The sequence below is a fragment of the Poecilia latipinna genome, unplaced genomic scaffold (genome assembly GCF_001443285.1).
Source record: "Poecilia latipinna isolate Pla-1442-1.1 unplaced genomic scaffold, P_latipinna-1.0 Scaffold1160, whole genome shotgun sequence".
In the NCBI taxonomy this organism is placed as follows: Eukaryota; Metazoa; Chordata; class Actinopteri; order Cyprinodontiformes; family Poeciliidae; genus Poecilia; species Poecilia latipinna.
This window is the reverse complement of record NW_015113776.1, coordinates 1,715-18,663: the sequence shown is the minus strand read 5'-3', so window position 1 is coordinate 18,663 and position 16,949 is coordinate 1,715. Positions and strand designations below refer to the sequence as shown.

The 16,949-nt window shown below is 38.2% G+C and overlaps 1 protein-coding gene across 1 annotated transcript; it reads left to right on the top strand.

Annotated features, from left to right (window-relative positions):
• The first annotated feature begins 3,241 nt into the window (after positions 1 to 3,241).
• Positions 3,242 to 12,661, top strand: nfkbie (nuclear factor of kappa light polypeptide gene enhancer in B-cells inhibitor, epsilon). The gene is made up of 6 exons (XM_015053117.1): positions 3,242 to 4,094; positions 6,851 to 6,953; positions 8,977 to 9,187; positions 9,810 to 9,898; positions 10,542 to 10,790; positions 11,868 to 12,661. Exons 1-6 carry the CDS (start codon positions 3,778 to 3,780, stop codon positions 11,928 to 11,930), a joined length of 1,032 nt encoding a protein of 343 aa, XP_014908603.1. The 5' UTR covers positions 3,242 to 3,777; the 3' UTR covers positions 11,931 to 12,661.
• Positions 12,662 to 16,949: the final 4,288 nt, after the last annotated feature.

Here is a 16,949-nt window from a genome sequence, read left to right as displayed (position 1 = left end):
AGAGTCCTTTATAATTGCGTCAATTATAAATGATAATTGACGCAAACTGGTGTTCTCATTGCTGGAAAATGCTGAAAAACCGAGAATGAAACTTAACATACCATGTGGTTGACTGCGGTGTAGAGTAGTTGTTTTGTAATCCAAAAGTTGTGGGTTTGATTATACTCACCTCCTGCCACATGTTGATGTTCCACTGGGCAAAAACACAAGCTTTGCTGTATGAGTCTCTCTGTGTCTACTAGGAGGAGGCTGAGAAATCTAATAGAAAACAAGCACAAATAACGTAAACAGGGAGTGAAAATCCTAAAAATAAATTAGAAGTGGCAAATTATTTCATTATTTCATTATTGGCTGGTGATGTTGTAATGCAAATTAAAATTTTATTTTTTGCTAAACATATACAGTAACATGGTATACACAAAATTTCCACGTTAGATTTGTTGATAATCCAGCAGTTTCACTGTGAGAATGCTGCTTACATCAAAATTAAAGAACGGTTGCATTTATTGCAACAGTATGGGGGAGAAAAAAAACAAACACTTTTTTCTCTATTTTTTATAAACATAGTATTTTATACTCCTGAAATGACAACAGTTTTAGCCACATTTATTTTAGTTTTTGTACACTTCACATAAAACATGCCAGAAAAAAAAATCTGTTTCTCTGAACTACTTTGACTCTTATTCTAAAAAAAAATCGTTATGTACTTTGATTAAAAACATTGCCAACTAGTATTATCTCCCCATTCTTTACAGCTTACACAAAAAACTGAATTATCCATATAAAACCACTGCAGCTTGAGCTGAAAAAAATTCATATTTCTGTTGGTTTTATGTAACACCGTGACAATAAAGACACCATAATCTGTTTTTGCCGTGTGAGAAGGAGGAAAAACGATGACAACAAGGAGATTAAGCACATATGAAAAAAATATTTTCTTCCTTCTGTTTACATAAAAATCCTTTCACCACAGTCATCCACGGCACACAGCCCCGTTTCTTTTGCAACACCCACAGTTTGAACATTGGACCGGACGGCTGACACAAGGTGGAGCAAGTAAACATGACAGTGGATGACATGAAAGTAGTTGGCAGCTCCTGAGTAATAAAAATGTTCCTCTAGCATTTTCCGGCAGTCAGATTGTTTTATGGACTGCATTTATGGTTAATCTGGTCCTCTGAGAGCAGAGCAGCAGCTGTGGAAGTGGGCCCTCTAAAGGTCGAGCCACAGCAACAAAAAGGAAAAGAGCAAAATGAGATAGGCTACAATTCGCTTAGTGTTTGTGGTGTCAAATATCACAGTGCTCTGACATGAAACATTTATTAGTTCCTCCATGCAAATTTGCACAGAAACATGATGTACATTTCACTACACGATCCAGTTAAATAACAAGATCATGGTAAAATTACCACATTGTTGATTTGCAAATTTGTCCAATACAACATGGTGATATTTATATTGAAATGCTCAGTTTTACACTGAAATGCTCAGTTTTTGCTTGTTTGTAGAAAGCAACTTTGCCTCTAATGGAAAGTGTATCTGTGGCTTTGCAGCAACCAGTGACAGCCAAAGAGCTACTTCCTGTTTTCTGCTTTTAAAAATAAAACACATTTCCATAAAGATGTGTTATAATTACACTGCATCAAAACTGAGCTTCAGGAATTACATTTATTTAGTCCAAACAGGAACATCACTAGGAGTTTGGTCAGCAATTTTCATGGAGTAAATGCGAGTGTGTTTTCACATTATTTGTCTTTCCTGCAGGCTTATTGAGGATATTTCTTACACTCTTTGCCACATTTTAAGAATATGATTTTAGATGTTCCTCCACTGGGAGGTGTATTACTCTGTTTAGTAACTTTTGTTAAAACATTTGAATACCAGAGGTGGTGGCGCCTGACTTGGCCACCAGAATTAAACAGCAAAAGCAAACTGGTTTTCTCCTGAGAAAATGTGCCCTTCCAGTGTCAGTACCAGCAAATAGTCGCATATTCCAGCTTACAAATTATAGCTCTACAGTAAACAAACAACAAAAGACTGCCCTTTAGTGATCATGGCATCCTTTCATATCATGCAGGTTCAGTTCATGATATGAATTATAGGCAGCGCCCAGGGAGGCTTTAAAAACAGAATGCTAAAACTATCATTTTATTTACCTAAACACATTTTTCTAATGCTTTTATACACATGCTGTCAATGGAGAGTAGATGCACCCATGCACTGAGTCGGTGCCCCCTGTTTGCTGCTCAGAATAGAACGATCACGATGTGTTTGCTGTCAACCACACTGCCCACGTTGGGTGAGACTTAGTTATCCTGTGACACTTTTTCTTCTTTTAGCTGAGGTGTTTGAGCGAAACCTTTACCTATCCCCATCTGACTCAAGGTACTAAATTGCTACATATGTTAAAATCTGCAAATAGGCCTATTTGAGATGTAAAAAAATAAAATATCAAAATGTGTATAACTGCCTGTTTTAAACATCAAATATGCTTCAATGTACATTATTGTGCACAGTGCACCAATGGAATTATTATGTACAGTCTTCCTTCGTGCCACTCTTGTCCATCAGCTACAGCTGATCAAAATAAGTAGCGCTCCTGAATTGGTTACTTTGCAAATGCCAGCCGATAGTGTGTCAAGTAGCATTGCTCCTACCTTTACAATTTGCATTTTGTTTAAAATATTTTAGTTTGCACAAAACAATTTGTGAAAATACACAAGTCAGTAGTGATCCATCACCCTAAAAATTTTCTGAGAGGCCACTGGTTAAGCTCTGCAAGTAAATATATGCAAATAGACGGGGGTCAGCTGTATTTATAAACTATAACACAAAAACAAACTATATTAGGCTAATTTACCTCAACAAAAAAGAATAACATTCCAAGTTAGAGATCTGATCTAAAACCTCTTGTATGTCCAGCTGAAATTTGTTGGAATTTGTTGCAATTTGTACAAGTCCCTGTCTCTCAGAACAATAAAACATGGTCCCACTGTCTCTTGAATTGATTGAAAACAAAAGTCACATTTCCCTGTTGCTTGTTTAGTAGCTGTGTCTCGTTATTGTTTTATTCTGTATGATCTCTAGAGCGGCAGACAGGAAGTAGACTGAACTGCTACTGAAAACACCTGTTACTTGATACCCTTCATAGTTGAAAGCTTCAACTCTCCCAGCTTTAATTTTGAAATTCGTTTGCATTTCCGCCTTGAGAACGTTGGCTGCTGCTTTCTTTTCCGTGCGCGCGCGCCTGCTTGTTGTAGCTGTGTGCGCACGCGCGCGAGTGTTAGACGGAGTGTTTATTGCCGCACGCGCACTGGGGATTCCCCCGGTTGACAAAAACAGCTCTTCCAATCCTCGCCTTTCATTGCTCATATGCTCTCCGCCTCGAGCTCACGCTGTTACCGGATATCTAGTCGGCAACACAGCCGTTTCACCACTCTTCGCTTGTGTGTGTGTGTTTTTTTTTTTTTTTTTAAACCCGTTTTCGTCGCGTTAGGAGTAACGTGTCATGGTTTAATACTTTTTATTTTTATTTTACAAAAGCAAACAATCTCTTAGTTTTGAGGGTTTGTTACTGCAAGGGGAAGTACTTTATATCGGTTAGTGGAATGAGACTTAGCGGCTCGTTTCTCTGTTCTTATAAAGGAGCGGAGGTAGCCTGTCAGGGTTTCACCACCGAGCAGCCAGCGGCTACAACACCCGCTAGAAAACTGTAAATCATCCGGGAAGGAAGGCGGCTGTAGCGGGGGAAACCCAGGGAGGCCACCAGCGTTCACCATGTCGAGCGACGGTTGTGGCAAAGAGGACCTGCAAGAGGACATCCGCATGGACTCGGGCATTGAGTCTTATATCTCCATAGTAACTTCAGAGGAGCCCCGGGAACCGACCAGCGATTCCATCGGGCCGAGGGACAAGTTTTCCACCGGGGAGGAGCGCCTGGACTCAGCCTACACGTCCTCATCTATCACGGTGGAGAGCCTGTCGGACATCGTAGAGGGTTGCACTATCTCCAGCGCCGAGGATGTGCAAGCAAAGATGCCTGAACTTTCTAAACAAGAGAATTTACTCACAACTATTACAGAAGATGGAGACACGTAGGTTTTCTTTCCTTTTACAATCAATATCTCCACTTTCTGTAGAAGTACTCTTAAAATGGTCAAATTAGAATGTATTTATCTAAAATAAGCCAGTTACTAATAGTAAAATCACTCTTTATATCTTGAGAAATGCAGTTTTGACTATGCATTGCAAATATTTTCTTATGTTAAAAAAAAACAGTCACTGACTTCTTACATTTTTTTTTCACTTAGAACTAATTTATTCTAATTTGCATTTTTTTTTTTTTTTTGCTGGAGGAAAAAGTCCCTATAAAACTAGAATATCAGAGTAGATGCTTTTATTTCATCTGAGAACCTGAAACACCCATATAAGGGCAAGTGGCATTTCTTTCATTACTGTGAATCTAAAGGCTTGGTTTTCCCATGATAACTGGTGCTGAAGGGGATTTCAAAGTGTTAACATGGAGGCTTTTATTGAACTTTGTCCATGTCATGAATGTGGACAGTCTGCTGGGAGGCGTCAGTCAGAAAACAGAAGTGAAACAGATAGGCCTGGACTTCCCCTGCATCACAGACAGAGCACATGTTGCAGAGGTCGCTGAAATCTTGGTTTAGATTAGAGAAAACTTGTTTGACAGGACAGGACAGTATCTATATGCATGTGATTTTTTTTCCCCCTCATAAATCACATTTTAACTTTCTTTTTGTGTATTTTTAACCAGAGCATTTTTCTTTAAAGAAAGAAAAAATAAATTTCGACAGAGCAGCGTTTTTTTTAAGTTCTCAGTTTGACTTGGTGAAACCTCACCTCTTTTGCACCAAATCTAGACACCTCAACCTCCATATATAGCCCCAGTAGACCTTCTAATGTGTGAACCACTCATCCGGTGTCACCTTTGCCACTCAGGTGTGTTTCGACTACAAATGACAGACTTTGTCAAAAGAGTCCTGCAACCAATGCAGCCCAGTGAGTGATGCAGTCGCAGAATTGCGGAAACTGTTGTTGTGTCTCTGACCTCTTTTGATTTCCGTTTGCTGATTGCCAGAGCCATATGGTTTCATTCTCGCACCCTAACTATAGATACCTGCTGGGAACAGCGAAAAACACCTGAATCGCACCACACTGGGCTATTTACACTGATGGAGAAGCATGCAAACTCTAGTTTTCCGCTGTGGGATTCTTTAATGTCTTATTCATTCAAGACTTACCCAAACCAGGAAGTCCCTTTCATGCCAATTTGCTAATAGGGCTCTATTTGAGACACATTGACTTGTCTGCAAACATTTGAATGAGTCTGTTCATTCAAAGGTGCTTCCAGATAATCTCAAATTTATCTGTCAGCATTAATGTTTTATTGCAAATGTGCAAGAACAGGTTTGGAAACATTTAATTTTCCAGGGTAACTTTTAATTTGTTTTCAGAGTTTTGCTTTCACATTTGTGTATTTTCCCTAAAATTATCCAGCAACTTTCCATAATAATCTCAGAAAAAATATATATTTTTAATAGTATTTGTTAGATTATTGTAATTCAGTTCAAGACAAAAGTAAATAAACCTCAGCCTGTACTAGCTAAAATTTAGCATCTCTGCTTAAAAACAGAAAAATCAGAGTAAAAAAATAACTTTTGCTTGTTTCAAAAGATGTTTTGTAACCAATTACACAAAGCTGGATGTGTTAAAGTGGTCTTATTGGAAAAATATTGAATATCAAAGTGCATTAGAACACACACTATATAGAGTGATTAGCTTTATTAAAGGTTTGAACACTTTGCAAAGTTTTAAGAAATATCTTGAATTGTATAACAAACTAAGCTATATTTTTTTACTGTTTCATAAAATACTTTTTCATTCAACTTGGAATAAATGCACTAGTAGCATGTGTTAAATGTAAAATAAACATATAATTGTTAATTTTCTGAACATTTTCTCTCTGATTATATTTTTTGCAATTTGTGGAACAGGATTAGTGCTTTAGTTTAGTGTCTTCTTTACGTCTCACCACGTTGTCTGACGGGTAACTTGAGAAAGCTGACATTTTTGCGTGCCTCTCTCAGCGCAGAAAGCTGAATGAGAAGTCTGTGCAGCGACATACTGTGGGAACTTTTGATCCCACTCTGTCTGCCTCTGAATCGGAGTCTGACTTCTGACATTTAGTCTGAAGCGAGAACTGTCAGACTTTGACATCACACTGCGGTAACACTTCATCTCAGAGCGCAATGTTTTGGTGGCTCTGAATTAGTGTGCGCTTTCTTGAATTTGCACTCTTGCACACGTAAAACGTGGAGGCCAGGCCTCCCTCTGAAAATGCCGAGATGTTTCTCCGGCGAGGCCCTCGTTGTGTTGTTCTCGGTCGGTCTAAATTAAGCACCAAAGCGCTGTTCCATTTCCTGCTTTGTGCTTGCATTTGTTTGCTACAACTTCCCACGCAGGCCTTGAGGTTAGAGTGCTTTTGCTTTGTTTTGCCGTTCAAGTTGACGGAAACATTTCCCAAAGTCATACCGTAGTCTTACAGGTTGAAATCACTATCCTCCTTTTGCAGTATCGACCTGATGCAAGATGTTCTTGAGAATTTTCTCTATGTTGCACAACATCCCAATCACTCAGTTTTGCCATACGGCCCACTAAATGTTACTCTCTTGAGATGAGTACTGAGGAAAATTGTGATGCAACATTTTGTTGAAGTGCTGACTTTTTGTCTACCCACTTGATGTTACAGCGAAATATTGCTCAATGTGACATTTTTCTTTTTAACATAAATGCAAATATGTTCGTCTTTGTGTCTCTCCTTTAGACTCCTGCACCTAGCCATCATCCATGAGGATATATTCATCTCTCAAGAGTTGATACAGCTGTTCCCAAAAGAAGCCCTGGACATCCAGAACAATTTATATCAGGTTGGTTGATCAGCAAATGGCAGCTTCCGCTAGGAATTTTCTCCCCAGTGTTGCTTCCTCATTTCCAGTACCTTGAATGCAGAAGCAGAGGTAATATTTATATCCGTGTACTTCCAGAGAAGTTTTCTTCCTCCTTACGCGTAGCCTGTCCCCTCTCGGGAACGTCACTGTGGGTGGCTCCAGCGTTAGCTCATAAGGGACTTCGAATGGAAACTCCCCTCCTCTACCTTGTGTAGAAATGGAACTGCAGGGAGCTGGTTGGAGTGTATCCTTGTGTGGATGTGGGTGGAGGAATTGTTCCAGGCCTTCAGGAAGTGGGATCTAGAGCCTCAAACGTGGAGCAAGCTGACAGGGGCTGTCAGTTGGAAACATTTGAAAATAAAGAGTCAGCACTTCATACTTTGACTCAGTTTGCACTGCACTCCTCAGTTGCATAATTTCCTCTCAACAGTCATTATAAGAGAGAAAAATTACGTTCGAGTCGGCATGCAGAGATCCATCCACGTACAAAAGGTTTTGTTTTTGAAGTTTATGCGTACTTAAGGTTTTCTGCAAATTCTGTGTAAATTCAAAGGAATCAGGCTCATCATTTACTGCATTTGCTTTAACCTCAGTGGGCCAGAAAGCTGCACAGCAGGAATTCTTGTTTGATTTGGAATGAATGCTAGACTCTCACTTTCTCAGCTAGAACTGCTTCTTCTTTTTTTTTTTTTTTTTTTTTGCGGTTGTCTTTGATGAGGTGTGTAAACAGGTACAGGCCTGCTCTCTGTCGTTGGTTAAAGGCATTCTTTTGAAATCTTGGTAGCAGACACACTCAAGTTGTTTAAATTGGGTTGTTAGAAATCAACAGACTTGATATTTGAGAAGATGTAACCAGGAAATATTCTGTTTTTGTTCTTTGTGGATGAAAAAAAAAATAAAATAGAGACACCCCACACAAATGCTGATTTCCTAACTTTTTCTAAGCGCTATATCGTAAAAAACAATATAAGGATAGCATTGGAAAAAGTTTTTTCTACCGTTTCATGCTTTAGTTATTTTTTTATTAGGAACAGAGAACATGTTGTATGCATGGGAGAGTAGTTGCTGCACAGGGTTTTATTACTTTAAAACAAAGAACAGCGTGTTACTGCCATCTCAATATGTGTACTGCTGAAAACTTTGAGATTCCCAAAAGACTGCTAACAGTACCAAACCCACCATGCTGTAAAATACGATAAAAGCTCAAAAGAATTAAACAGAATTCCCTGCACTGCTTTTAACCTTCCTGTTATTTGCTGAAAGTCTTGCTCTCTCCCTCTCTCAAGCAGCCACAAAAGTGTCTTTACTGTTGGCTATGATCAGAGTTGGGCAGTAACTAGTTGCATTTTCTTGTAACTTTTTGAAAAATAATTACTTGTGTAAGTATATTTAATACATTGCACATTTTGCCTTTACTTCAGTATTTTGTCTTGAAGTATTTCTACTCTTATTTGAGTAAAATTTCTGGATGCTCTACCCACTGTGAGTAGCTTCCCTGAATAAAGAACAAGCTTGTTTTAGCTAAAAAAAAAAAAATCACCTATTGTGTTAAGTTTTATTTTGAAAGAAATGAAATTGTAAAACAGTTTCTTTTGCCTAATTTCATTTTGTAATTATTGTTTACATGAACTATTTTGATTTTTAAAAAACAAAATTTCCTCATAACATAGTATTTTTGTCTGAAAATGTAATTTTTACATTTCAAATTATTGATGATTTGATCAGTTACTCAATACTTGAGTAGCGTTTTTACGAAATACTTTTATTCTCTTACTTGAGTAATTTCTTAGTCAGCTACTTTTTACTTTTACTTGAGTAAAAATATGTTGAAGTAGAACTACTCTTGTGTAAAAAATTTTGGCCACTCTACCCACCTCTGGCTATGGTGCATTCACTGATCAAAGTTAATATCTTGTAGCATCTCTAATAAATCTAATGTGTTAGATTTATTACACATAAGGATGTGTTTTTAACTCCATCCTTGTTTGCTGGTGATGTTCAGAGCCCGCTGCACCTGGCCACCTACCTGAACCTGAAGCACGTGGTGACGATGCTGATGAAGAAGGGGGCCAGCCTGGAGCTGCAGGACCAGGACGGGAACACGCCGCTCCACGTGGCGTGCCAGCACGGGCAGCTAGAGTGTGTAACAGAAATGACCAGAGACCTTCCTCCGAGCTCACTGGCGCCAGTTCTACAGACCCAGAACTGGAGAGGTAAGACTCTTGTGCTGTTAATGTGTAAATGCTTTTGTGGGTGTAAAATGGAGACAAAAGTAGTGATGGGCAATATGGACTCAGAATTTTATTGTGATATTTTGTGGTACTGTTTTGTTGATGATAAAGATAAAGATTTGTTACTTATTTTTTTAGGCAACTCTATGGCTTTCCCTGCATCGCACAGCATTCATAGCACCACAAACATAAATATTGTTCTTGAGAAACATTCAGTTTTTCTCTTAAATTGGGATTTGTATCACACAGTAACTCCATTTTTTTTTCTTTTTTTTTTCTTTTTATTGATGCTCTCGTGGAACAGAGAAACAGAACGATCACACTGAGTTTTTTTTTAATTTACCATTTTCATGATAAGCAATAAGATAAATGCCAACCCCTAGACAAAAGCTGTTAAAATGTCTCTTTCTTTGAAAACTGCATGTTTTGTGTTTTTAATGGGGACTGCATCAAATATGGAAGTAGCTTCAAAACATTTTAACGCAATATTTTAAACGCGTAATCAATCCAAGATAAAACCAGTTAATTTTCTTGTTGGTCGTCACTTATGGTTGTTTTACGCTTCATACTGAATGCTTTAAATAAGTGGGTTTCCTCCTTGCAGGTCTTACCTGTCTTCACCTGTCAGCGCTGAACAAGCAGCATCATATCATGAAGCTCCTGATGAAAAAAAAAGCAGATCTTAACATCCAGGTTAGTCTGCGAATTTGTGATGCAACTTGTGGTGTTTTTATGCAATTCAGTGTTTGAAGTTGGTTTGAAACTAGCAAATTATTAATTAGTGCTCGTCCACCTGCAGGAAACTGTCACCAAATTCTCCCTGATGTTTGCAGATATTGTACATAAACAGTAAACTGGGTGACAAAATGGTTTTTACAGCCGCATAAAAACTGTGAATTCTCCTGATAATATTTGTCCCATTTGTCGGCTTCCCCTGCCTTGTTTACTGCGTGTTAGCGTACTTTGTGTTCCCGTTTATAAATCTGCTGCACCTGTCCGATGTTGATAGTGATACGAGCTGAGCTCAGGGCTTCCTGCAGAATTCAGGGAGACATAATTAGATTTGAGATATGATTAGGCTGGCCGCCTGCCGCTCTTAACTTTCTATTGATGGAAGGGAACATGGCTGTTGATCTTAGAACTACCACAGACATTCCTCTCGGTTTAAATCACCGTCCCAATATGCCGCTCTGTCTCACATTCAGAAACTAACTAAAACTGTTACATAAGCTATAATTTCTAGACTCGCCGTTCTTAATTTCAAGCAAAAACATTTGAAGCTTTTCACGTTTTTAACAACTGTTTTGATTTGGTTTGCTAATTTCACCCCACGCAGGAGGGAACTGCCGGCAAAACGGCTCTCCACCTCGCCGTCGAGCTGCACGACATGACGTTGGTGAAGCTGCTGCTTAAGGAGGGGGCCAACGTGGACGCTCCCATGTTTAACGGCTGCACGCCGCTGCACCTCGCCGTAGGCAGGCAAGACGCGCAAATCGCCGACCTCCTCTGCCAGTTCGGCGCCGACAAAATGCTTCGAAACATGGAAGACGAGACGGCGCTGGATCTGGCCGACGGAAACAACGATGTAAGCAGCTGGTGCTGACTGTTTTTGGGAATGTTAAAAGTAATAGGAACCAGAATTTAAAGTTTAGGCTTCGTTTTTGCGACATATATGTCAGAGAGTTGTCTGAAAACACTCACCAGGTGACAGGAAGACTTTTTTGGGGGATTCAATCTCGTGGTTAAAATACCCAAAAACAAGTTGTGTTAAATTAAACCTTTTAATTTGATGGAGGGAAATCATTTTATTGACAGTCCTATCAATTCTTATAAAATAAATGTAACCCGATTGTTTTTTTCAATTGAACTTTTCTTCCTTTAAATCATCACAAAACTTTTCATTGTTTTGTGAAAAGAATTGGTTGGAAATGTCTACAGGTATTTAAATCAGCTATTTGTAGATTTTTTTTTTTATTAGTGGCAATAAAAATTGTGGAGGGTGCTGCACATCTCTGAATCTGGTGCAGTTTTTGCATGGTAACTCTGAAGCCCCAAGATGATTTATTACTAAACGAAAAATATTCCTCTTAAGTCCCAGGATCTTTGTACTTGCAGTTTGTAAAATTCCCAGGTTACTTTTTAATTCTTTTTTTGTTCGCATATTTGTTTTTATTCAACAGTTTAATTCTCTTTATCTTTAAATATGAAAGCCTCAGCCACTTTATCAAAGCAGTTTTTATATGTCATGTTAAGTTACCTCATCTCGGGTTTTCTGGATATTGCACAACTTTTCTAAGCCTTCAAATTGACAGAAGACAGAAGAAATGTTCTGAAGAGATGGTTTGCAGACAAGCTTCCAAGCAAACGTGAAAACAAAGTCGGAGTCATAAAAACTACACAGAGTGTCAAGAAAAATAAAGAGTCCCACAGATATCTGATCCCAGCATCGCGTGGATCTGGGATTACGAGAAGAGGCCGATTACACAGGCGGCGGAAATATATACACACTCTAAAACATTTTAGCACCTTTATGTACTGAAGATTTAGTACTTCTGTGTTTTTACTTTTTTGTCCAAAACTACATGTCTTTTGGGAGAGAAAATAAAAACGTGTTTAATCTCAGTTGAGGTTATTTTGAAACTTATTTCTGTTTTTCTTCCAGATTCTGGCGCTGTTTCCATTTGATGACATCCAGATCTTGGGAAAGTCGGTGAAGTCGTTTTGAACACTGCCAGATGATGGAGTGTAGCACACACCTGGAGCCTGAATGCAGCTGGAACTTTTTGATTTAAATAATTAAAGTTTGTTTTTTAACTAAGTTGTTTATAAAATAGTGGCTTTATACGTAGTTGACTCTAATATCTAGTGAGAAATGTGCACCATATTAATCTGCTCTTCTGATGGGAAATGGAGCGATTCCGCTTTAACTGAACGCTGATTTACAAAAACAGGATCAGGATGTGTTGTTCTCGACTTGGAAATATGCCCCGATGCAAGTGCCAAACTATCGATGCAGGTGCCCCCAAAGATGCTACCTCTTCTACAAATGGAAATTGTTTTAGCTGCATTCATTTTAGAGACAGTCTGTGCAAATGAAATGATGAAAGCATGGCCTTTCATGTTTGGTTTAGAGAATGCATTCTTAGGCAGATGATATTTTGGTTTCCTTTTAAATTGAAAAATGTACATTTCTGCAAACTAATCGCACCCCTGCTTATTACAACAAACTGATAACCAGTATAAAAAAATGTAATATATTAAAAATAAAACGCAGCTTAATGTTTCTTTTTTTTTTTTTTTAAAGGTTTGCTGCTTTGTGTTGTAGGACAATGTATCTATTTATCTCTTATCTCTTTGTCTACAAAAAGCTGCAGATGTTCCTTTGCATGTAATTACACTGGCCTCTCTTGCTGCAACGAGCAGTTCATTTATTTTGTAATAAAAGTTAAAACAACATTTGCACGTGTGTGTTCTTTTTCTGGGAAAAGGAAGTTTTGATTCTCATTAATGTGTTTTGGCACTGCTTTTGTTGGTGCACACCCTAACCCGAATTAGCTGCTCTGCGGTGGAAAGTCCAGGTTTGCTCAAGTATCCTTAAAACTGATTCAGGCATGCACGCAAGAGCCTGTGTGAAGAATAGAGTGGAGATGATTTAAAGACCAAAGCTCACTTTAAGCTATACAAAACATGCACTTTAGGTCAACTTTTATGATTGTACTCAGTTTGCACGGTTTACCCTCATGACAAAGTTCTTTTTTCGTTTCCTGTCACCTGCCCCTGCAAGGTGTAACTTTTGTTTTACAGTAAGTGTCTTCTTCCTTATTGCATTTACAATACAATGAACACAGGGCGGTTGGAAATTCCACCCCACTGGATCTCATTTGTAAACACGCGGGCAGCAAAACTGGTTCACGTGGAGGGCTTTTTGATACAAAGACTCTTGCATGTGATGATACCCAGCTAACCTGTGTTGTAAGCAGGCTTGTGTGCAGAAATTCTGGTAAATTCGGAGCAGTGCAAAAATGATTATACTTGTGTAAACAGCTGGAACATGGTGTTATGCAACTGTACCTACTTCCCTATTCAACTGTGACCTGGGAAACTCTAAAGCTATTAGTGTTTTGTGTCTCTGTTGGTCATTCTGGTACAGACCTGCAGGAAAGAGGCTCTAAGCATTGTGCGGGTTTCTATAGAAAGCATAGCAAAAAAACAAAAATCTAGCTTTACTCAGAAGTTCAGTGATAGGTATTTTCTCAAACCTACATAAAAGAAGAACCACAGACAACGTATGAGTTTTCAACCAAACTTCTGCAGAAGGAGAAGACACAGCGAACAGCTTCTCCAAGCCGATCTCCATGTGTTCCGAAAACCTTCAGTTTGTTTGTCTCTTATTAGCAAGAAGGGTATGATAAGGAATGGTGGGGGGGTGAAACCCACATCCTATCTTCACAGCAGGATGCGAAATCGGAAACAAAGAAGGGGGACACAGAAACTAAAGTAACACACAGAGGTTTTCAGCTCAGGGGTATCCCAGGAAGATCTAAGTCACTATAAGAACATGCTAAAATGAAATTACAAATGTAAGAATAATTCTAACATTCAGGAATTTTGTTAGAAAATGTTTCACTTACCGCACTAAACGCTTCAGTTCATACAGCTACTGATGTGAGAGGATGTTTGACCAATTCTCAAATATTTGCACTAAAAATCTCCACAGATAATGAATGTAGTGTGTAATTTGTTTCTACAAACAAGCCACACAATTTAATGCTGTACTGCATGCTGCTGGAGCTAATAGCTATATTGTGCAGAACATTCATAGCTCTAAAGATATTATAGATAAAATAAAACCACATTAAAATATGCAGGGAATTCAACTATGGGGAAATTACCGATTAAAAAATAATTATTCACACCTTTTGATCTTTTTCACTTTCTTTTACATTTCAGTCTTAAATTTTAATGTATTTTTTTTGTGATACGCCAACACAAAATAGTGCACAATTTTTCAGTATAAAGAGAAAGATGAAGGAGAGAAGGATTTACAGTTTCCCATTAAAGTTGTGCAAAAATGTGAAAGATATAAAGGGTTTGAATACTTTTTGGAAGGGACCTTGAACTTGAAATTGCTCTGTGGTATCTTGTACATTAACTGCTGATGTCACCATTTGTTAGAAAAGAACCAAGGGATCAGTTTTACTGTGCGAAATAACTTTTGACTGGCAGAAATGCCAAAGTATGAGTTTTCTGCAAACTGTGGTACAAAACGTTCCCACATCTTTCGCTTTGACATAAGAATGAAATTGTTTACACAGTTTAGTAACACATGAGTCTGGCTCTTTGTATTTGATATTCTAGGTTAGCTCAGTGAGGCTTTCTGATTTGCAGTGGAAAAATCTGCCACTTCACTAGGTCACGGTTGAGTAATCCTACCTACCCTTCTTTATCTCCTCCTACTGTTTGACCTCTCTACCTTCTGCGCACCACCCTCAATATTCTCTTTTAATTTGCTCCATGGAAAATGTTCAGCTGTGAGCTCTACTGAGGTGTATGCAGTCTTACATGAAGCTCTAACCTTAGGAGGTGTAAAACCCCCTGCTGAGCATAACAGAAAGGTCTCACTCAGACAGGAAGACAGTGCGTGAAGATAAATACAATATGAAGATCTTATAGATCTCTTCACTCATGAATAAACAGAATATGTAATATAAACAAAGGTGATGTATCGTGTTAAATTCGTCTGAAAGGTTGGATTTAATGACATTACAGTGTGTTTACCCCCTTCTGTAACTTGTGGATAAAGAAATGAAATAAATGTCAAACCAGTGTGTTAAACAAAACAAAGGTAAACAAAATCTAAAAATAAGATGAATGGAGCAAGGTGACACTTTAAAACCTGCTAGAGGCTGCATAGACTTGAAACTGGGGCACAAGTTAATCTTCCTGTATGACAACAACATCAAGCACACAACCACGGCTGCGATGGAACAGTTTAAATCAAAGCATCTTGACGTTTTAAAATTCTTCAGTCAAAGTGTGGCGAGACTTCAAAATTGTCTATCTATCCCTTACTATCCACCCAATCTTATTGAACTTGGGCTATTTCACAGAGAATAAGGAACATTTTAAATTACTAGACATGAAGAGCTTACAGTTATCCCCTCAATGACTTGCAACTATAATTTCACCAAAATACATTTCTAAAAAAGTATTGAGTGAGAGGAGTACCTACATACTCTGAACTTTCCAGATTGGTTATTGACATCAAACATTCAAAAAAGGCTGTGCCCTTTAGGTACTTGGTACATATCTACCCCATGAAGTCCCAGTAACTGACACTAACATTTCTAATTTTAACAGTTAGCTCCAGGAGTACTTAATAGCTACAGTAAACGTTTTTCCTAGAAAATTGACCAAAAACCTAAAATTACAAAAGTGCACATTAAAATATTAAGAAAATAACAGCCTAAATGAAAAAATATATATATATAACAAGTATTTAATGAAATACAGAGAAATTATACATGCATTGAAGTTTTAACCTTCTTGTACTCCTATTTACAGTTTTTCTGGCATTACTATTTTCGAATACTTGAGTTTGGCTTGCAGTACCTTCTCCCGGCCAACAGGATGCAGTGTCGGCGGGATGGGGACGTTTTCAACCTCCGGCATCCTACTGGTGTTCATTAAAAAAAAAGAAGGGAGGCTTTCCTGTTGAAGTGTACACATCATCTTCAGATGATAAGTGGAAAATCTGGTTTAAAGGCGGATATTCAGGGAGCAGAGACACAGATCCCAACATTTTAAAACATCTCGTCCTATCCGACCGGAGCGGCTTCATGCTGCGTGACCGCGAAGACGTTTGAAAGCTGCTGCCGGGTGTGAGGCCACTGAGAGTGGGGGAAAAATGCCTTCTTTCTCATGGAGGTAACCTCTTTTTTATTTCAGCCGTGCAGGACCCGCGGAGGTGTGTTTCAGGTGTGGATAAGTTGAGCTGTCTCAACATAAGACTCTGTTTTTCAAAAACAAATATGAATAAATAAGGAAGCGTCGTAACATGTACGCTGTTTAACGATGTTGTGCATATTTGCGGTTAAATACTTTATTATAAATTACTGTATTTATGATGTTCGAGGTAATAGATGTTGCTTAGGTGAGTGTCGGAGCCTCCAAATATGTGGGAAAACATTTACACACATTGAAAAGCTTGCACTTGCAAATGAAAAACGTGAAGAAGAAAAAAACGTATTAAAGATTAAAGATATTATTCAGCTTTTTTGTGTTTTTCTCACTAACAAGTGTACACTGACAATAAATTCACAGCTAAGCAACTAAGTATGGCTTTCCACTGCAGGGTTTGGCAAAATGTTAACTTTTTCGAAGCAGAAACATGCTAAATCTTTTATTCGTCTATTTGGGTCGATGACATCACAAGAGGCCCAATAATTGAGCTGCTCAATTAGCTTTAGCTAAAGTTATGCATAATTTAGCAATTTTAATAGATTGTGACAAAAATTATGAAGTATTTGAGTTGCAAATGGTCCCATTAGGGGTTTGTCCATGTTATATTTTTATGGGAACTATAACGTTAAGATGAAATCCAAGATTCCAAGGCATCATACAGGCTGCACATTATGTAATTGTGAAAATCTTGCTGAAAATTGCAATGACTAACCTGAATTTTGTGACATCTTGTGTGCTTTACTGCTACACAATTTCCCAACCAGTCATTGTGAGTTATATT